The sequence below is a fragment of the Cladophialophora bantiana genome (genome assembly GCF_000835475.1).
Source record: "Cladophialophora bantiana CBS 173.52 unplaced genomic scaffold supercont1.5, whole genome shotgun sequence".
In the NCBI taxonomy this organism is placed as follows: domain Eukaryota; kingdom Fungi; phylum Ascomycota; class Eurotiomycetes; order Chaetothyriales; family Herpotrichiellaceae; genus Cladophialophora; species Cladophialophora bantiana.
In genome coordinates, this window is record NW_015971579.1 from 71766 (window position 1) to 93198 (window position 21433).

Below are 21433 nucleotides of genomic sequence, written 5' to 3' on the forward strand. Positions count from 1 at the left end.
GCCCAATGACCATGATCACTGAGGAATCGACGCATGCTCTAGAGGTCAGCGTGGCCAAGTCATCTAAGGAGGTCAATCCGCAGCTCTAATGGTAGAGCAGACCATCCTGTAGTGCCACTCATTGACACAGAGGCGTAGCCTTCATTGTAGACATGACGAGGCATGCGCGTAACCGATTATGAAGTGATTGGGGATGATGAGTTGATGAGTTTGAAGAATCAGTGGAGGGATTTCAAAGAGGCGATGACACACAGTGAGCGCATATGTAGGACAATGCTCGACAGTAGTTGCATTGGCAGCGAGGATCACAATATATCTCTTTACTCTACCCAAATAGTTTCGAATTCGGCGTGCCATTACGCTAAAGAGCTCACATGCACAAGGGCTACATACGCTATGGAGAGAGTACGAGGTATTGTTTGTCAAACGCAGCGTGCCAAGTTCATGGCCAGGAGCATGGCCAGGAGGATCAGCCCTCGTATCTCGTAGTATCATCCAAACCTCTTCATTCTGGGAACCAGGAACGACAAATGCGCAACTGCCACGATCTGCATTTCACTTCAAAGGGCGGCGAAGGAAATTCGAGGACATCTCACACCCTATGAGAACACTATACATGGTCAAAATCAAGCTTGTCGCAAAAGATGTCGAGGTTAGTAAAGTCTACACTAAACATTCTTGCCGATTGTCATTGGAGGCAGGTGTTTATCCAGTAGTGTCCATACGAGTTTGAAACCCCATGAAACTTTGCTTCCCAGATCCAACGTCGACGACAACTGCACCATGTTGTTATTGCCTGCGAGAACGAACATACATGATCGCCTGCTTCCTCTCGTGAAGACTAGGAGCTTGGCCTGTTATCAACACAGCCTGCACAGCGGGAACAGACCTGCCTCAACAGAAAGTGGTCAGGGTCCTTGGGTTTTGGGGGCTAACGCGCAGAAGGACCTGCAGGGCTTGTAACAAGTGTTTCGGTTTCTACCAAGTGCGAGCTATATTCTCATGACGTGCTTGATATCCCTTGCTTAGCACCAAATTTCAGCTCCTGCAGATAGGTTGCGAGACAACGAGGCGCTCAAGGCAGAAGAGAACAGCAGATGACGAGCTCGTGCTCCGCAACAAGACGAGTTGCACCCCCTGCAAATGGACTCCGTGCAAAGCCTCGATCTTACCAGTAAGCCTCTAGCCCACTAGCCTCAATACACGCAATTGGATGGCCTGGTGGGGCACAGACCCTAAGCGGAAGAAGGCGGCTATGCGAAACTCTTCCCAGCCCCTTACCGAGAACTTCGCCCTCTTTCCCCACCTTACTTTCCTTGCAACGCCGTACTTATCAAAAGACCCTTACATGAGCTACTGCAGGAGTGTCTTAGGTCGAGACATCCGGAAAACAATAGCTAACACAATTTGAGCAGGATATGGGTACAAGAGGCAGGTCCGCGCGGCAGGGATGCGGGCCGGCAAGCCGTCGCGTACTGGGTTATACTCCTGTTAACACCACCTACTCCGGACGTACGCAAACATCCCGCTTCATAGACATCTTGATCCCTTGCTCTTGAGCAGCCTAGTTCTAACACTTCAAGTACGAGGTATGATAGCCTCCTATCTTTCCCCCTTTGTGCTTATTCGGCGGCTTTGGCGCAGAACGATGAAACGATACCCTTGGAGGCACGCTGTCCCAGGCTAGCATGCAACTCCGCTTCTCAGCCTGAGCTATCGCTCCCTGCCACCCTCCATGGTTAGTACCGTTGATGCTACAAGAGGCAAATGTGCTTCTTGAAACTTCTACTAGTGTAGTTCCTGTGGGAGTCCCTTGTTCGAGTATCAGCCACGTTACCTCTATAGCTTACATCCCATATCGCGTCGACACTCCATGTTAAGGGTAGGCTCAAATCACGGCCAAGCTCGAGGATCGGAACATCTCCTCCCTTCGAGGCTGACGCTGTTGGATTTCAAACCTTCTGCGTCGCAAATCGGAACAAGGTTTGTCTTCCATAATCATGCCACAGCAACGTAGTATCCTTTGATCGCAACCATTCTAGAAAATATGCAAGGGTTCAGATAAGAGAGGCAGACTGCTGTTTCCTCAGATAGTGAGTTGTGATCGTCAGGCTGACATAGGAGACATATATATGTATATATTTCCCTCTGTACCGAGCATTTGCACACTTTCTTTATGGGAAGACTGACTACTTCCCTTGTTAACTCTCCATCAAAATACTTGTTTCAACGTCTTGGTTTCCAGGTTCTGTTTCCACAAAAGTCGCTTCAGAAACCATGGCGCCGACTCAGCCTGATGTTCACTTACAGATTCCAGAGCACGACGAGCTCCTAGATGCTGTTGACTGCTTGAGGTCCCAAGGTATCCAGCGCTATATCGATCTCCCACAGCTGATTGTCTGCGGTGATCAGAGTGCGGGAAAATCAAGTGTCTTGGAAGCTATCTCGGGAGGTCTTCATTTTCCGACTAAAGACACTTTGTGCACGCGGTTCGCTACCGAACTCATACTGAGAAGAGGCCCGATTTCACACGTCAAGATTACAATCATTCCAGACAAAACCCGCACAGAAGCAGAGCAGGAAGCCCTGACAAGTTTTGTACCACCAACAACTTCCCTAGACCAATTCCCACAAATTGTTGATGCGGCGGCAGTGGCAATGGGCATTGATGGCGCTCGAAAAGCTTTCAGCAAAGACACCCTAAGGGTAGAGCTCTCAGGACCCACCCAACCTCATTTGACACTTGTCGATCTGCCTGGACTTTACCACGCTGGCGACGAACACCAATCCGCTAGAGATGCAAAACTCATTTGCAAACTTGTGACGGATTATATGGCAAGGGAGAGAAGTATCATCCTCGCTGTGGTCTCAGCCCAGAATAATTACAACAACCAAATTGTGACGGAGTATGCAAGGGAGCGGGACCCGCTCGGCTTTCGTACGCTGGGCATCATTACGAAGCCAGATACGCTCGATCCAGATTCAAGTATGCAAAAATTTTACCAAGAGCTTGTGCAGAAAGATTATGGCAACTTCAAACTCGGTTGGCACATGCTTCGGAACCGTGGTTATAGCGACAGGGACTCTTCAACCGCTGAAAGAGACCTGGTAGAAGACGAATTTTTCGAACAAGAAGATTGGAAAGCGATGCCCAAAGGAAGGGTTGGCATCAAGAGTCTGCGCTCCCGACTCAGCAGAATCCTCCTTTCACACATATCCAAGGAGCTTCCTCAACTATTGTGCGACGTCGAGAGCGGAATCGCACATTGTCAACGTCGGCTTCAAGAACTTGGTCAACCAAGGCACACGGTTGCCCTGCAACGAAAACACCTCCACGATGCCAGTAAGAAATTCAGCGACCTCGTCAAAGACGCCGTCAATGGAGACTACTCGGACCCTTTCTTTCACGATTCTTGCGAGGAAGTCGGCTATAAGAGACGACTTCGAGCAGTAGTCCAGAATGTGATGCAAGAATTCACAGAAGAGATGCGCCTGAGGGGCCACACTCTCCGCCTGGTTGACAACAAATCAGACTTAAAAGCCTTAAAGGAACACACCTACACAGAGATCAGAACACGAGAGGAGTTTCTGGAATATGTCAATATCCGAATGAAGATCAACCGCGGGACGGAACTGCCGGGAATTTTCAACCCGGGCGTTATTGGCGAGCTCTTTCGCCGCCAGTCCGAGCGCTGGGAGGAGATTATCCATCGCGCTCGAGAGAAGATGCTACGTGCCACAGAAGACATGATCGGTCATGCGCTTGGCCATGTCACTGACCCCAGAACCGCGCACGCCATCCAGCTCTATCTAGTCCAGCCGAGAATGGACGAGATACGTAAGGGGTTCTACGAGAAAACGAATGAAGTACTCAGACCGCATCAAAAGGACCACCCCACGACGCTCAATAACTCGTTTATCAAAGATCTCCAAAAGAGACGACGTCAGGAGACGCGAAGATTGATGGCCGAGAAACTTGCTAAGTTCTTCGGCAAAGATCCTGAAGGAGAAGGAGGTTCTGGCCCGGTCTACAGTGGAGAATTCAATATGCGAGCCCTCCTTGACTCACTTGTCACGCAGACGGAAATTGACTTTGATCGCTTCGCCTGCCTCGAAGCCACAAATGCGATGGAGGCATATTACAAGGTCCGTGGTGATGCTCTAGATTTTGATAGACGTCGTCGCTGCCCGTGATGGTTGACTGACCAGATTATTTATTATTTAGGTCGCATTGAAAACCGTCATCGATGCATTCAACATGTACGCCGTTGAGGGCACCCTGTTGAAGCAGCTTCCCGATCTTCTGCCCCGCGAGGTGGTGGAACAGCTGGATGAAGACACCTTGGCGGATGTAGCAGCAGAGTCGGCCGAATCTATCGCGGAGCGGGCCGACCACGAACAGAAGTGCTCGACTCTGCAACAGTCGCTGAAGACGCTACAACGGCTGAAGATCACAAGGATTCCTGGTATGTGGAAAATCCGCGTTTTTCGTTTGCATCACATTTCACCGTTTTTTTTCTGATGGCAATTTGGGTAGAACTCGACTCGGTGCAGAAACCAACACTCCCACTGGGCCCTGAAGCTGGTGTTGATTCCAGCAGCACTTCTATTGTGGAGCCCAACACTCCAAAGGAAAGGGAGAGAGCAGCCAGCAAGGCCTCGACTTCTCACGACTCTGCTATCGGTATAGGCCATGAGGAAGTCAAGGGATAGAAGGCCAGCCGGCCTGCGGAGAAATTTACAGATCATATACCTCTGTAGGGAGGTAAGACGTTGGTTGTCATGTGAAGCTCTGGAGTCTTGTTTGCGATAACTGATTGTATAACAACCATGCCGATGACTGTCTGTCCGTCGCAGTCCCCCATAACGAACTGTCTCTTTCCCATTCTGGTCCACCTGTTGGTGTTATACACAGCGCTTTTTGGTGCTCAGCACCAACGAAGCGCTTGGCCTTGGCACCCTTTTGGGACCACGTCCTTACCGCTCGACTCAGGCATCAGGTGCTTCAATCACTGGTGCCGATGACAACGATTTGATGTCCGACCTCATGGCCAAACGACTAGCACACATGTACAGATATAACACATCTACAGCCTTCTCTGCTCGCCCGCCGGTAACGTGGACTATCTTTCTTGACGACCTTCGCCATCGATTCCTATTCACCTTCAACAGGATTTTTCATATTTTACTTCTGATAACTGTCCTCCAGAGCCTCGTAGTCGATCCTCTCAAGCCCCTTGTCGTCCCAGATCTTCTTGATGACTAGAGCAGTAGAACCCGCAATGAACATGAAGGTGGTCATAACGGCAAAGCCCATAATGTATCGGGGGGCATCATGGGCAGGCCAGATGAAAGACCCATACACGGAGGCCAGGTTGCCTATCGAAGATCAGGGAATCGGCATTGCTTACCGAGGTGGTGGCAAGACTTACCGAAACCATTGATGACGGGGACTGAGACAGCACGTCGCTCTCGACCCGGGAACATGGTGACTTCCCAACTGATCAACAAGGGCACGCAGCTCTGTACCCCGGCGAATCCGAAACAGATGAAAGCATAGCGGACGGGGAAATGCATGCTAGCTGCGCAAATAATGAACGAAACCACGGCAAGGGTGGAGCAGCCAAGGACGTGGTATGCTTTCTGTCCAGTGTGATCGGCTGAATAACCCGTGATCAGGGTAATAGCCAAAGTGACAGCGTAGATGGGCACAGTCATGACTGAGGGAGGGTCAGGCGATAGGGACAACATCCAAGACAACTGGACTTACACTGCACCATGCGACCCTTGTAGCCCAAAGCCCCCATGAGGGTTGGGAAGAAGTACGAGACCGTACCCGAAGCCAAGATCGTGTTCAGTGAGAGCATGAACAACTTTGATGATCAGCATCACCCTGTGAAAGGAATACCATCGCTGCTTACCCACATCTTCCAGTCCTTGATGGACAGGAGGATGGCTTTCCTGTAAGGCATCTTTCTGTCCAGATCCTCCCTGATGATCAAGCGAGTGGTGGCTAGCTTCCTCTCCTGCTCGGAAAGCCACTTGGTATTGGTAGGGTAATCTTTGTATCGTCAGCTGACGATTTCGGCCTCCTCATTCAGGGTAATATACCTGGAAGGAGGAAATATGCAATGACACCGACGACGACAGTTCCCAGACCTTCAATGATGAACAGCCTGATCAAAGTGAGCAAGTGCTTTTTGACACTGGATGTGATAGATGTCTCACCATTGCCACCCGCGCACACCTCCGACACCTTCCATTCCATCAATAATGCCCCCTGCGAGCAGACCACCGAAAGCGCCCGCCAAGATTGTGCCGGTATAAAAGATCGCAATACGTTTCGACAGCTCGGAGGGCTATGGTCCATCAACATAGGGAATTCACGAGAGCCATGCAGGGGTGACTAACCTTATACCAACAGGACAGGACGAGCATCACACCAGGGAAGAAACCGGCTTCGAGGAAACCAAGAGCGATTCGAAAAGCGATCATACCCCCGAGGCTATCGATACCCTTGACGGCCACCGAGACAGCTCCCTAGATACGAGTTACAATTTCTGCAAAACCAAGACCTCGATACCAATCCACTGACCCACACGATCATAATGGTTGGCAAGAAAACACTGGGCTTCGTTCTGGCCAGGACCATAACGGCAGGAGGTTCGAACACCAAATACGCCTAAAACCAGTTCAGGATGTCTCTTCACGAGTCTGTTATGCTCTGCTTCACTTACCACGAAGAAGATAGAGAGAACCAGAGAGTAGTCGGAAGAGCTTAATTTGAGGTCCTCTTCCATACCTCCAACCTTTGCATTCTGCACCAGGAGTCAGTCGCAACCTGTGTGTATACCGCACTGCAGGACCACCCACTTACACCAATATTGGTTCGGTCGAGGTAGTTGAAGACGTACATGGCCCACAAGATTGGGAGGAGATGCAGGTCGATCTTTCTCACCAGCTTGATCTCCTCTGGCGTACCCTCGACATACTCTCGACTGCCTGCTTCGACAATCTTAGGATCGTCATGGAGGGCTAGCTCCTGGTCGTAATGCTGGATGCCCACTTTATCGTCAAGAGACATGATCGTGGGAGCGTGAGGTCGAACGCTTTCACGGTCAGTATCGATTTCGATCGAGGGCGGATGTTCCACAAAAAGTCGACATGGGACCAGAGCAAGTCTTTGTAGGTCGCCATGGGGAATTCACCTCGGGGCCCCGCAAAAATTGGTAGTGAACACATTGGCCGGCTGAAATGGACCCAAACCACAAATAATGAGGTGCAGGAACGGGAAATCACCAGAAGGCGGCGCATTTTCAGGTCCACGGTCGGGTAAAAGCGGCCATATATCACCGCGCCATACTTGCAGGAGCTACTCATAGTACAGGATTATCAGAGAATCCCACAACCATGTCTGAAAAAGGGCCAAAATAAGCCGCAATTAGCCGGCGCAAAGGTCTTAATCCAAACCCTTCTTACAAGCGAGCAAGCTCGAACCCAGCCAAGACCGGACAGAGTGGGTAGCTGGTGCAGATCCACGGCTTCTCTGGACAAAGAGCGATTGACCTCGGTTGGTTGAACCATCCTCGTTATTGGCAGCTGGCACATTACGAACCTCGACCCCCGCATTTCGACAGACGAGTCATCGATAAGGCCATTTTCCTCAGTCCTCGCTGATTGCGGCCTTGGGAGAAAGGGGCGCGGAGCAGTTTATAGCTCCTAGTTCTTATTCTACTATCGCAGCTAATATCACAGATTTATTATTGGATACTGTGCGCTCGTTTTTTAATCCAAGGTTGTCGGAGTGAGTCCTCCCCAAAACTCCCTATCATCGTAATTGAAGAGCGACATAAAGATGTCAGATGCAGGCATGATTGTGGGGAGATCATGACCAGTATTTTCGGCGGTCAGTGGTAAAATGACGTCCAAGTTGTCTGGATCAAGCCCAAAGATGGCATCGATGTCGGCTGCGAGTTCCTGTAACGGCCGCTCCGCGACAAACGGAGACTCTCTGCTCCCAAGAAAGGTGGGCAGGTCAGTATCGCTCGGACGAGACTTCATGGCTGCGGCAGACTCCGTCGAGTTGGCGATGGGCCGGGAGGAATCAATGCTAGGTGAAGACGGACAGGTGACGGCAGGGGTCTGGATATCATGATCGCGATATATACGTCTCAAGAGTCCGTCGAGCGCAGATGAGTTGCGGACGGCGGGATGTCTGTGATCCGACGAAGCCATCGACATACACCTGATGAGACCGCGGATCAGGTGAAGGATCGCCCTTTTCTGCGATGGCGGCAAGGGGACAATCACCGCCGCCTTGAGTAGGAATACGCCCGCGTGGCTGAAGAATTGAAAGAATCGCAAGGGAAGATATTTTAAAGTCTGGGAAGCGAGTTAGATTGGTGTGGTCTTCTTGAGGGAGATATAATCGATGAATGAATGAGTGATTTCTTTGACGCACCCCGGAAGGTTGAAATCTGCCTATGGCCAAGCGTAGCACATCGGCCTGGTGGGTAAAGGAAGGTAGTCAGTCATCTGAAGAACCCCGAAAAGGGGGTGATTCATGGTGTATTATCATACCCCTGCATTCATTGCCTCTATAATGAAACGGGCGTCGACGCTGCCCATAAGGCCTGTTGGAAAGTACTCTAGTGGCCGACGACCGTCGTTACAGCTTTCTGCCCGTTGCATATGCGCCTGCAAGGAGAACGAGTAGATATACAGGCGCAAATGGTGCTGTGGAAGGCCGACTTTGTCAGCCCAGGCACGTGTGTTGAGTCGTCGGGGGAGCGTAAGGGAGGGGAGGGTCAAGTGCTCACAAATGATATCCAGACGCATTCGTTGACCGGATATGTTCGCCACGGTTTCTTCTGCCATCTATTGCGGAATGCGGACAGAGCTATTAAAGTGTCAGATTGGTATAGAAACACGCCGGCAAAGGAATATTGTCGAACGGTAGGCATCCTTTCTTACCTTCTGTAAATTCATCGATGTGCTTATAGTAGTGCTCTGCTTTCGCGATGGCGAGCGAGTGGCTTTTGGAGGGGTATAACAGGTCATGAGCGTTGCTCAGTACCTGCGTTATATGCATGAGACACTGCAAGTATGCGGCGTAGTCATCTTGGAGGCCCTCGATCTCGCGCATCTGGGGGAAGTCATCGGCTGGATCGAAGTGCAGATGCTGGATCGTCATCCCAGGACCTGTCGAGTGACGCTCGCCCGTCAGCTGTGTATTCTCCGAGTACACAGGCTAACCAAAATCTTTCCGTTCGCGCGGGACCAGCGCCCGTTTCAGAATGGGATAATAAGGTGGCTTCTACTCACTTCGGTGCCAGAATGGTTTCCCAACGCGAATGGATATTTGTCGATCGAGACAGTAGCAATCTGAACTCCGAGCGGTTAGTCGGTCGGGCAAACATTCATTTAGGCGCTATCCGAGAGTTGGCTCACAAGCCCATACAATCTTCCCTCTACCGCGATCGTCGACAAATTTCTCCTCGATATCGTCTGGCTGCATGACCAGCTGCTCGAGACCCAGGAGGTAACCTAGCCTGACGGCCTCGAGGGAAGGGTCAGCATCGACAGATATTCTAGCCAGGGGTGGTGTGTCTGGCTCACGGTGCCGACCGTCATCCAGCACATTCGATCTTCAAATCCCAGCCCTGTACTGTGGCCCATATTTGGTGGGTATTCTACAAAATAGGTCAGCATGTGCTTATCTACAAGAAGTTTTCGCTTCGGATTTATTGTACCTGAAAGGAGCAACAATCCTTCAATCATCTCCAGAGATTCATTCGTTCCCTTAATCGCGACCTGGGCGAAAAGCCGCTCCACTCTCTGCCATAAATGACGATGCAGGGTATACTCCCCCAATAGACCGGTTGTCACCACAAGGATCGCGGCCACGAAATGCGGCTCTCGCCCGGCCATGGTGAGGATGTGCTCCGATGTTGTCGGTCTCCTTTCAAACGGGATTAGCGGCATGATGGGGTGTAAGGAGCCAAGGTAGAAGTGAAACAGTCTGAAGAGGGTCGCCTCATCTATGAGGCCTTCTCGAAGGAGGAAGAACTGCGGCCTGGAAGAGCCAGCGCCTAGCACATCCGCTCCATCGGACTGCTCTGAGCTTAATGATGTTCGATCGTGGTCCAAAAGTCGTATAGCATCTGATGTGTTTCTGAGTGGAAAGGTCGCCAGAGTTTGACTGGCCATTTGTTGATCGTAGCTCGGTAACTGTCGGTGACTATGATTCTCTCTGGAACTAGGCGCCCTCGTTGCAACACCTTCATTATTTCCCACGACGGGCTTAAAAGACCCCATAAACGTCTGCCAGGCGGACTGGCCTTCTCTGCTCGCGGGATAGGGTAAATTAAAGTCGTAATCCCTCGTGGTAGTCGTTCCCGAATATAGTTCGCCGTTCCCAAAATTGTGCCCGGATTTCTTTGGAGGCCGACCTCTTCGCTTTTTCTCTGGGAGGACTGAGGAGTAGTGAGCGCGAGCATTCGAATAGCACGTCACGAACCTACCACACAATAAGTTGGCTCTACGACAGGCTTTACAAGGCCGTTTGGGATTTGCTGGATCTCCCAAACTGCACTTGTGTTTCTTTTGTCGACAGCTCTCGCATGCCTGATAGACCCGTTTGAAAGTCGGGCCTCTGCCCGACACAACTTGGGCGGGATCCGTCCCAGGCTCCAGAGACACCGGGTCAGCGGTGCTGGACATTCTCATCCATGGTAATCTTCCGAGCCAATAAGTTGAGACAATCTAGATATGGATGGCGCGCACACAGAGATGACAACAAAAAGCTAACAGGCGAGCAGAGGTGAAAGGCCTCCTCGGTCAAATGACGAAATGAGAATATCAATGCTCGGTGAAGCTCGGTGCAAGATTGTCCGTCGTAGTGCGACATTTGGCGGCAAAACCAAGAAATGGCCGTAAATACCCGAGCCGTGTTGCGTTAGCCCAAAGATCAGTACATCTCATTGAACCATGTTGTATGAAGTGCCGCGGGAGTTAAGCTGCCATACCATGAGAACCAAGTGTCGCGAGAACCAAAGATTGACATGCGGACAGTTTGCAATGGGAATAATTTCGTCTATACGTGCAATGTGCTTCATAGAGAATGCAACACTTCTACTTCCCCATCCCACAAAATCTTGCTAAGACAAAGACTATTGCGCTTCGTACCTAGTTCTTGCAGTACATTATATTTTGTCTAGGATTGTATCAGTCCGTTGTCTCTTATCGAGGCTCTTGTGGTTCATATACACAATTGCCAGTGGAGAGGAGTAATCTCTCAGTCCTCCTGAAGTCCTTGAAACTGAACAGGAAACTCTCCCTGAAGCCCCCCAACGTTGCGAAACCCTCTCAGCCGCCTACAGTGGTTACCTCAACAAATACATACATCGCTCTCCACGATTAGCGGGTTACACTGGCCTCATGGTTGGGAAAATTTCGCCAACGCTGGGCCTCCAAGAATCGGGTATAGGCTTTCAAGTTTCAAGAGTTCTTTCTTTCTCTCACTCGCATGGGAAGACCGCCTTGAATACCCTGCCGAGACGTCGACGTCAGCATTTATTCATGGTTCCACCAGCGCAGGGAAAGAATAATCATACCATGTTCAAGGCAGCAAGTGGCTTATATATCCTGCTATCGTCTGATAGAATGATATCGAAGCGCTGGAGGATCGCAACTGTAATGGTGATGCCCTCGTACGTGGCGAGTGGACGTCCGAGACAGCTGCGCGGCCCGGCATTCCAAGCGTGATATTCTATAGATGGCGACGTCAGCAATAGCAGTAACATTTTTCGTTCTCGAACGCGGGCTCCTGGGCTTACTAAATGGACTGTAGGAGATGCTTTCCCCATTCTCCTTGAGCCATCGGTGTGGGTTGAAGACCGCGGCGTCCTCTCCCCAGATTTCCGGCATGCGAGCCATAACATAGTTCTGATAGCTAACAACATCGCCTCTGTGGAAGATCAAACAATGTTAACTCGTCAATGCGTACGGAAGGAGGATAAGCCCTACTTCTTGATCCGACGAGGAGGCATATTTAGCTCTGGCACCGCAGGGAGAATATCGTCCTCAGCCGCCTCCAACTGACCGGCCGGAGACACCGTGTTAAGTCGAGTGCACTCGTCCCACATGGCATTCGTAAATCGTAACCTCTACAAGGTATAAAGTTAGCTCAACAATCCCCATGGTTAAGTCTAGCTCTGGGTTCTTGACTCACCGGCGCATCTGTGTAGTTAAGGTAACCACTTGTGAAGCCAAGGTCCTCGACCTCAGCCCGAATCTTGTTCAAAGCATTTAGATGTTGGTTTTGTTTATGGTGAATCTCCTTGACAAACCATGATGTATTGTATGTCGTTGTGTCACCTATATTCACATAAGATCATTAAGAGGTCAAAGTCTGTAAGATTACGACTTACGGCCAGCTGAGAGAAAAGAGAACACCATTCCACCGAGAGTGTATTTGTCAGTTGTCGACTGCAAAAATAGGTCAAGAAGGTCAACGCCAGCGTCTGGATTAGGTTTATAACCATTCTTCATCGCATCGAGACGCTTCTCGATAAGATAATCAATCTGTCTATAAAAGAGATCCACGGCTCTCTTCGAGATAGTATCTTCGCCAGAGAGCTTCTCGGTTATCCTCCATAGAGGATCGCGTCTCCTTCGGTCAAATACTATAACAAAGTATATTAGCCACTCTGGAGAGAGCGTCAGGCGAGATAAAAGAGGATAACTTACAATGAGTAGCTTGATCGAAGGCCTCGACGTAATCCGGTTTTGATTCCAGGCACTTAGGATCATCAGACATAATATCTAAAGCGAGCCTATCCTCATGGAAGGCAATTCGAAGGAAGAGGCAGAACATAAGACGGCCCATCACTTCCTGGAAGTTAAACTCTTTCTGCTCCTTAGCCAAGTTGGAGAGAAGCCGCAGGAGAATATCCAGCCAATAATGAACGGATTGCGTAATATGAGTCTCGAAGTTGCGCTTGCTGAATGCACGGGAAGCTGCTTTACGTTGCGTTTGCCATTCCACGCCGTCTGCGACGAAAATGCCGCCTCTATGAAGCGGTCCAAACATATTACGAGCGAACCTGCCACGTATGTAGTTCTTGCTGTTATGCTTCTGGATGTGCTCGAGATAGGTTGGGTGATTGATAATATGCATGCGAAAGAATGGAATCGTCATCTCGTATGCAGGTCCGTACTGCTTGTACAGGGAGTACCATGCCTCGCAGCTGGCGGCGCCATTTGTTCTGAGCTCCTGAAGATTTCCTGTGAAAGGCTTCCCCGTTGGACCACCAATCCATTTCGCGTTGGCGGAGGTTGATGTCCAGAAACCCTTGTTGCGGTAAGTCCAACAGATCCCTGCCATGTCATTTAGCACTCGGGGCTGATTGATGTTGAGTTCTGCAGGATGGTAACTTACCAGCGACTGTGAGGAGAAGCAGGGCACAACCATATCCGAGTCCCGCGATGACCGAGTTTACTGGAGGCACTCGGGGGCGCTCGAGCGTGGTGGACATGTTGTCTCGGACAAAAAGTTGGTTGCTGGTGCACGTTCAGACGCTATTCGCATCGACCAATTGCAAAAGATGGGCTATCCCAGGGCATTCGAGCAAACCTAGGTCCATACAGGTTGGTTACTCTCCGGAACGTAATGCCTTTATGTGCTTACCAGCCAGGTTCCGGGAAGCAAGGAGTCCACGTCCCAGTCATTAATGGCCGCAAATACCCAGCACCCCACGACCTTTCCCCTCTCGCCAAAATCCCCGCCACCTCCACTCTTCCCCACTCTTGGAGTTGCAGCCCTCGTGGTGCAGCTACTTCCGATATCATAACAACCCACCAACCAGTTCTTCCCTCTGGACTTAGTTAGCTGATCAAAATCTCTCGCCGATATAACTATAATATTTTATACGAGCAACTGGACCAGAGGCTAAAGACCGGCCACAGGTCAATATGGCTTGGTCATCGCTCAGGTCAAAGGGCGGAATATTGAGGTGCAGAAACGGAAATGGACTTTGGGGACGTGAAGATTCGGCGCTGAGTATCTTGGTATTTATTCACTGAGACCCTCCTGCTGAAAGGCGACAAGAGCCCGGAGTCTCTTCCATTATAAGCCATGCGAATTGCTGAACAGACCCGCCCAACCATAACTCCGTCGCTGTCATCAATGCCCTTTACAATAGCTCAATAGTCGGTTCCTCCGGAAGTCCGACGAAGTCGCAGCCTAGAGCCCCCTCTGCAAGTCGGGGAAGAACGGCTCCTGTAGCAATGGTGTGAAGCGGCCGCAATCCATGATAGGAGACAGCAGACGTGATATGGTTGATTGCAGCACCTTGTGTATATATGAGAAGCTGTGGCTTAGCGGTCTGACCTCTGCCTGCTCTTGTCTCCGCGCTTAGAATTTCTTGGCAGATCGGGCAAATTGTGCTACCCGATCGAGGTGCTTGCGGCTCTTGAGCTCGGCTGTATGTATAACAGCGCACTGCGCATTTGCTGAAATACTAGGTGTTGACGAAAGGAAGAAGAAACGGAAAGGACCTATGGATATCTTCGAGCAGGGAGAGGTGAAGGTCTTTTTCGTAGTCGACAATCCACATCCTCGGGGTCAACAACCTGCTGATTGATGTCAAACTGTCCCTTTCCCTTGTACGCATCCATAACGAGCAACAGCGCAGCAACGAAAAGTTGGAGTACTCTCCGCGTTCTCCCCCTCGACGGTGAATGTCCTCGCCCATCCCGCACTTCTTGATTCAGGCCGCCCTTGTGGCTCTACTCTCACATTTTACCAGTCCCCATAGACTCGGCTCTGCTCGCCGTCGAGCTTCATCTTTGGTGTGTCTTCGGTGATCGCCGCGATCTCTGAATTTGGCGTTGATGATGATGAGCGCGGAAAGACAATGGGAAGAGCGCGCATGGTGACCCCTCTCGGGGGAGGGGATGAAGATGAGGCCAGGCGGGTGGCCGTTTCTGTAGGCTTACCTGTTTTGCACGGTTTCAAGGTCAGTATGGTCCCAGATCAAGTTTATAGACTCGAAGAAGTTGTACTCACCCTGCAAGTGGATGTCCTCCCCAGTCGAGTCTGTGGAAGCAGGACCCCAGGTATTGGCCACTTTGTCGAGCTGGTTTTCGACATCTAGCGCGTTGGGAGTGATACCAACGGGTCGAGCGAGTACAGGGGGTCTTTATATATAGCCTGGGCTATGAATCGCTGGCGAGAATTCAAGTAGTCGCAGTGCTTGTCCGAGGAGAGATTTGAGATAACGGTCTAAGTTGCTTCAAGCAGTATGTTTACCTGTTCCACAGGAGTAGTTTTTATTGTGCTTTCGAGTGCTCTATACATACTAGTATATTGAACCTCCAGAAGAAGTAGGATTTCCCACACACTGACGTGGCGGCTGATTTATTTGAGCTGCACAGCCAATCTCTCACTGCTTGATGTCAGTCAGGGGTCCTGCCCACACAAAAATGCCTGAGTTCCGTGCTGCGATGGATGTCTTTCCAGATCAGGACCTATGTGTCCATGTGTCTTCTAATAAAATATATCTCTGGCATAGCTGCAACATAAACGTTGGATGAACCCATGCCAGCTTCTTTCCCCTCCTCCCAACCTCAAGGTTTTGAAGCTTGGTCTTAACAAGAGCCCCATGGCCAAGAAATGGTTGATGTCGTCTTTCTCACAAAGCGTCCGACTAGTACATCCCAAACCTCGGAAAGGTTGACAATAAAACCTCCCCCAAAGACAATCCTGCACAGAGACTGTCTCTTCGTGCAGTGAGTATCTTGTGCCCCTCCAGGGCGGCATTCTACACAGGTTGGAGTGATGGCATGATTATGATGTACGGCCTCGGAGTGGAGAGTTTCGCGAGGCTACGGCTACAGGGGCCCCAAGTGTCCGCCTCCCTGATCCCTGGGGTCGGAGAAGCGACAGTCCGTCCGACAGTGATCTTGGGCGGTTGTGGGGTCGCGGGTGGGTTTCGTCTCGCAGGCTGCTTACTCTAATGCCCTGCAAACAGGATTGCCGAAGCTACCGACAGCATCTCGATCGATATCCCAGTAGAACAGTGTCGGTAGCTGTTGACAGGGTCTGGAGATAGCCACTGTGTGGCAAACCACCTGAGACGCTAGGCGTTTCACCAACTGTGCCACCTATCTCAACACCGTTGTTCTCGCCGATCTGTGATAGGATGGCAACGGAATAGGAGGTTTCAGGGATGGCCTTCAGGTTGCAGGTCAAAGTGTATATAAACAGGCAGAGTCTCTCTGAACATGCAGAGGGGCAAGAACATAATCAAGCAGGTAGATCCACTCTCACTCTCTGTACAACAGTAGCCTCGACGGTCTAGTGGCTGAGAACAGGTGTAGTGCAGAGCAACTTAACTACGGCGAAAACTATCCTACACCTATGGCCACTTCGAGCAACTATAAAACTCTTTCGCAGGTAGTCTTCTACTTGAGAGCAAGGGGTTTCAAGATCAAAATATGCTGATTAAGGTGGAAACAACCTCTTTTGAAGCGGGCAAGGCTGGGCGGAAAAGGGGTATCGGAGTTCATAAATCTTCGCTTCTGATTGGCGGAAGCACTTGGACGCGTTCAGGTCATTGAGATCGCATTCCCCGCGTCATACCCAGATTATTCGAGAACGAAAAGCCTAATTGGCATATACGGTTTGATCCTAGTGGCTGAGCGAAGGCCGCTTTAACCTGAGCATTAACTGAGCCTTTAGCTGAACATCACTGAGCAACACACTGTGAGCCCAATCTGGCAACCCGGAAATCGGCTATCAGTTGCCCCTCAGCTAGGCGGCTATTTCAGACAGAAGTCAGGGAACCTGGCAGATTCTCTATCTCATCCGCAACATCATCCCCCCCGCGAACATGTGCCTATCTCGTCTGATGCTTCTCAAGCGAGCTTACAGGCCCGCATAAAGTTATTTTCGTGTAGCCAGATCCTGACGGCTTTTCCCTTGGCGTATAGGACCATTGCAGATGCATACACCACTAGGTTGACGGCCGTCACCACCATCAGGACTACCAGAGGGCCGTCTCGGATCAACCAGTCATTGATCACCCATGTCCAGATCCAGGCTATCGTGCTCTTCATGGAAGCCACCGTTACCATGAGCTCGACACTCAACTCTTGATGGCAATCTAGTGCGTAGCTCATAGAAATTGTGGCGCCCATTTGACCACCAGCGCTTAGGATACCGTAGCCAACAATAGGTCCAGCCCAGTGTGTCTGATAGTGAAGACATAAAGCAGCAATTAGACTGCCGATGAATGTCAAAGCAGCGGCGATAACGCAGGTTGGAAGACGCATTTCCGGCTCTCTGATACCATTATTGCGGCGCGTAAAGAAATTGGCAACGTTATCGGCCGCGGGACCGCACATGTAAGTACCGACAAGAGACCCAATCAAGGGAGAACCAAAGATGAGACCCTGAGCAGCGGTGCTGAATGAATACGGCCTGTTGATTTTAGCAATTTATGACACCTAAGGAGAAGATATCCTGCACTCACGGTGGCGCGAACAGTTGTCCATTTGTGGTGGCCATGATAACATTCCAGCTTATCGCCAATCCATAACAACAACATGACCAGATTACGGTGGGATAAGCAAGCAGTACGAATGGTCGTGCGAAAGCCTGCCACAAGGAGACACTCTTGTCATTTAGACCCCAGAAAGATAGCTCCTTCACGAAAGTCTTTTTCGAGACGGTGAAAGTATTCAGTTCGACGACCTCAATCTGAGACACTCCTTCAGAGTCCTTGCCAGTGTCGGCCACAATCTGCTGGAAATCTAACGTAGGTCGAACCCCGAGATACATTGTTTCCGGCATGTTAAGGAACTGACCGATCGAGAGGGCGAAAATAAAGGCCGCCACAATATAAAATGTCCAGGCCATCCCGAGGCTTTGAATGATGAGTGCCGACAACATCGGTCCAAGCTCGTTTCCTCCTAGGACGCCTGTAAATGTGCATTAGAAGATATAAAGCTCTATTCAAGATACATTGCCGAGGACTGGAAGTATGCTCAAACTCTTATCGAAGTGAGTACTCACTTAGTCCATAGTACGAGACTTTAGCACCTCGGTCGTGTAAGAAGAAAATATCCGTGATTGTGCTCGGCACGATGGATTCGATAGGAGCTTCGAAGACACCAAGAAAGGCTCGACCGACGAGGAAAGAGGTATACGAAGTTTTGCTGGCAATCGCAAGCCAGATGCAGCCGACACCCATCAGCGTGTTTGAGAAGAGGTAGACTGGTCGCCGACCATATTTTACAGCGAATGGCCTGTCACGTACATGAGTACTCGGAAATAAGTAAAATAGCGCGAAGAGCTGTCGAACATCCATAGGGTAGTCGCAACGCCCTGGCATACGAGTGTCGCGCCAACAGTGTAGGTCATCCGTTGAATGGATGTCTTGTAGAAAGTCGCGCCTTCTACCATCCCTGGCAGAACTGATTAATTCGATAAACACCTCAATGGCCTAGTAGAGCTTACAAGCAGTCATGATAGGACCAGTGACAGCACCCATGAAGGAATAGCCTAAAGCATAGAAGAAAGTGACCCATTTCTTGAGGGCGGGCCAGCGCAAAGGATCGTTGGGATCAGTCAAGGATGGCTGAGGAACGAGCAGCAGATGACCATCTCCTGATTCGACATGCTGAAGATCGCGTAGCCTGCGAAATCCTAGGCCGTCTTCAGCCATGTCGTACAAAATCTCAGTGCCTGGAGCATCCCGGTAGACAGACTGATTACTATCAACAGACGTGATTTCCTGAGGCATGGTATCGATCGAGTAGTGTGTTTGGTAAGAAGATATTGGACGGCTAGGAGTTCGCTGTAGCTGAAAACCGCGTTAAGTCGTGGAAAGATATGTCCTTATACTCCGGAGAATGGAGCGGTTACAATGCCGCCCAAAGAGATCCGGAGTAAGTGCAGCCAATGTGATTCAAGAATCTCTGCAGACAACAAACAGAATTTCAGGGCTCTAGGCATAGGAGGGGTGCCGCAGAAGCGCCTCGACCAGGAGAAGCTCGATTGGCAGGGAGTCAGGGTGGCAGTGGCTTTGTTGTATAAGTTAGCTTGAAGATATTCTTCCCAGGGACTATTTGGGGGATGTATGTCCACCACTCGGACTGACATGGGACGGAAGGATTGAGCCCAAGAGCCAAATTACGCACAAAGCAGTGCTGATTGGACGCTTTGTTCCGAAAATTAGGGACAGGGTTGGAGCCCTTATTCCGTCAGCTGGCCATACCTCAACGTGATTGGTTCAACTAATCCCGCTCTCCGCAATGCCTACTCGTGAGGTACAAGAGAGGCCCCAAATTATGGAAGGGCACGCTTTCTCATTGCAGGCTCAAGACTTATTCAAACCTCCCAAACCTCACCGGTCCACGATGGTGGAGTAACCTCCGAATGCTAGATTACTTATCACATCCATCCCCACAGCTTGTTTTAAGATTCTGAAACCAGCAGCAATGACATTCCATCCATTGAGTAAAACTGTTCAAGCTCTCGAATGTCTGGACTGCTCAGCACATTGCTTCTTTCTTATTTCGTGAATTTTCCGTTTTGCCAAAAACTCATCCCACAACCTGTGAGTGACAAACCTTTCCGTCGTTTTACACGAGACAACAAACTACGGAAAGAGTCGCTGAACCTATCAAAAGCCGCTGTAAAGTGTCATACATGGAGTCCTCTATAACAAAGCTGAAGGCATCAGAAAAATATTTCGAGTGCGTCCTTGACCTGGGCGGGATACGGGGCTGCGTCATCCCGCTGGACGAAGCACCTGTGTTCCCGGAACAGCGAAGCCCGGATGATCTGCAAAGGAACGCGCTGGTTTCGCCCGTGGTCAATGGGGTCCGGTGCAATATTGCTTCCCTAAGCGTTAACGATGTCCGGCTGTCGTCAGGGATTGTCTACTTTTTTGAATACTCTCACTGGCTATAACCATTGATTCTTTACTTCCGCTGATTCGAATTTCCCCGCCCCGGCAAACCTCTCAGTCCCTTGAGAGACGCCAGAGGAGGTTAGGTGATGATACTCTGGGGATGTTTTATGCTCAAGCACAGCACTCGCAAGAGCAATAGCTACAGAGCAATTCATTTTTATACCGGCACTTGAAGAGCTTTTGCATCATTCGGAGCCGTCAGATCTCCCACGAATTTTAAGAGTCACACCTTTCTTCGCTGCTCGAGCATATAGTATTGAAGCAAATCCTTGGTCTTGAGATGAGGAGAAATCGTGCGCACCCGATTTGAAAATTTCTTTATGCCAGGGCACATTTTCGACGGAGGGACCGAGTTGCGCAATATAATCTCGTCTGATGGTAGTAATACCAGTGATGACGGGATTATCGAGAACGTTTGTAGCATCATTGCTCCGCCATGATGCGTCTCAATGATTGCGGCCTCAATCTCTTCCCAAATGAAGGTGTGGAATGCCACTAGCGCTGAATGCGGGAGAAAGCCAGGCCATTTCTCCTTGCCCTCTGCCAACTGCAAATCCTGAGATGGCAGTTGATCCCACACCTTAAAGAAGTATTTCGTGAAGAGCTCCCTACTATTGGTTGGTCACTGACTTGAATCCTTTCTCGAATGGTATAGTCTATCACTCAAAGACGATATGGCGGACTCTAGAAGGGATCTAAAGGATCGTTAAACTATTATGGTAGCTATGTATGGGTTCAGACACGGAAGCATTTCTGGGTTCCTTAGACTTCTGCTACGGATGGGAGTGGTAAGTTCATCTCAAACACAAAATCACGCAGCATTCGTGGCAGGGACCTTTTCTGGAGGTTATCCCGCCGGATGCGGAATGTGGCTGGCTCACCGTAGCATGACCAGGGATCAACGGTGGCGAATCGGCCGGACAGACATTGGACTATCGCGCAACTCATGCTGCGCTCTAAGGAGACTTCCGAAGGGGAGACTCAAAAGGTGAGTGAGCCTCGAGTTATGCAGACAATGTCCATGATCCGGTCGCCCATCCCATTTTTGATGCTTCCTGCGGACATGCGGAATAACATCCTAGAGGCCATGCCGCATAACATGCTAGAAACCAGACAAATACTAATGGCTAGAGCTTTACAAGGAATCTAAGGAGAATCGACTTAGTACTCTCCGTGCTAAAACTGTGTCCTCAGCGTCGAATTTGTCCGAGCGCGTTAACTGGCTTGCCGGTGTGTTCCACGCGTGAAAACAATTCGTCCACGAGAGCGAGTATGACTTAGTCACGCAGCTTCAGATATAAGGATGAAATCAAACTCTAACAACCACAATACGTCTCTTTCCGACCCGTCAACCGTCCTCTTGAAGGTCTTCAGGCCGTTGTCACGGCACAATCCTGAGAGACACATGTAGGCTAAGTGCGCCTGCCTCGTAGGCAATTTCGGTGGGAGAT

At 50.2% G+C, this 21433-nt stretch overlaps 6 protein-coding genes across 6 annotated transcripts; 1 reads left to right on the forward strand and 5 right to left on the reverse strand.

Moving 5' to 3' along the window:
- Positions 1 to 2277: 2277 nt before the first annotated feature.
- Positions 2278 to 4713, forward strand: Z519_03615 (uncharacterized protein; the record flags this gene model as incomplete). Its single annotated transcript, XM_016761365.1, has 3 exons — positions 2278 to 4146; positions 4226 to 4466; positions 4538 to 4713. The coding sequence occupies 3 exons, from the start codon at positions 2278 to 2280 to the stop codon at positions 4711 to 4713; spliced, it is 2286 nt and encodes a 761-aa protein (XP_016621703.1).
- A 472-nt stretch (positions 4714 to 5185) lies between these two features.
- On the reverse strand, positions 5186 to 7084 carry Z519_03616 (uncharacterized protein; the record flags this gene model as incomplete). Its single annotated transcript, XM_016761366.1, has 10 exons — positions 5186 to 5379; positions 5433 to 5720; positions 5771 to 5873; positions 5922 to 6061; positions 6112 to 6176; positions 6229 to 6359; positions 6412 to 6540; positions 6596 to 6682; positions 6738 to 6818; positions 6878 to 7084. The coding sequence occupies 10 exons, from the start codon at positions 7082 to 7084 to the stop codon at positions 5186 to 5188; spliced, it is 1425 nt and encodes a 474-aa protein (XP_016621704.1).
- Positions 7085 to 7785: 701 nt separating this feature from the next.
- Z519_03617 (uncharacterized protein) lies at positions 7786 to 8061 on the reverse strand (the record flags this gene model as incomplete). The annotated part of the gene is made up of 1 exon (XM_016761367.1): positions 7786 to 8061. One exon carries the CDS (start codon positions 8059 to 8061, stop codon positions 7786 to 7788), a length of 276 nt encoding a protein of 91 aa, XP_016621705.1.
- A 746-nt stretch (positions 8062 to 8807) lies between these two features.
- Positions 8808 to 10722, reverse strand: Z519_03618 (uncharacterized protein; the record flags this gene model as incomplete). The annotated part of the gene is made up of 7 exons (XM_016761368.1): positions 8808 to 8899; positions 8974 to 9201; positions 9325 to 9384; positions 9451 to 9559; positions 9619 to 9692; positions 9753 to 10475; positions 10524 to 10722. The coding sequence occupies 7 exons, from the start codon at positions 10720 to 10722 to the stop codon at positions 8808 to 8810; spliced, it is 1485 nt and encodes a 494-aa protein (XP_016621706.1).
- Positions 10723 to 11499: 777 nt separating this feature from the next.
- Z519_03619 (uncharacterized protein) lies at positions 11500 to 13387 on the reverse strand (the record flags this gene model as incomplete). The annotated part of the gene is made up of 7 exons (XM_016761369.1): positions 11500 to 11550; positions 11616 to 11770; positions 11838 to 11968; positions 12028 to 12167; positions 12233 to 12378; positions 12432 to 12686; positions 12751 to 13387. 7 exons carry the CDS (start codon positions 13385 to 13387, stop codon positions 11500 to 11502), a joined length of 1515 nt encoding a protein of 504 aa, XP_016621707.1.
- A 3533-nt stretch (positions 13388 to 16920) lies between these two features.
- Positions 16921 to 18809, reverse strand: Z519_03620 (uncharacterized protein; the record flags this gene model as incomplete). The annotated part of the gene is made up of 5 exons (XM_016761370.1): positions 16921 to 17485; positions 17538 to 17985; positions 18080 to 18312; positions 18369 to 18471; positions 18524 to 18809. The coding sequence occupies 5 exons, from the start codon at positions 18807 to 18809 to the stop codon at positions 16921 to 16923; spliced, it is 1635 nt and encodes a 544-aa protein (XP_016621708.1).
- Positions 18810 to 21433: the final 2624 nt, after the last annotated feature.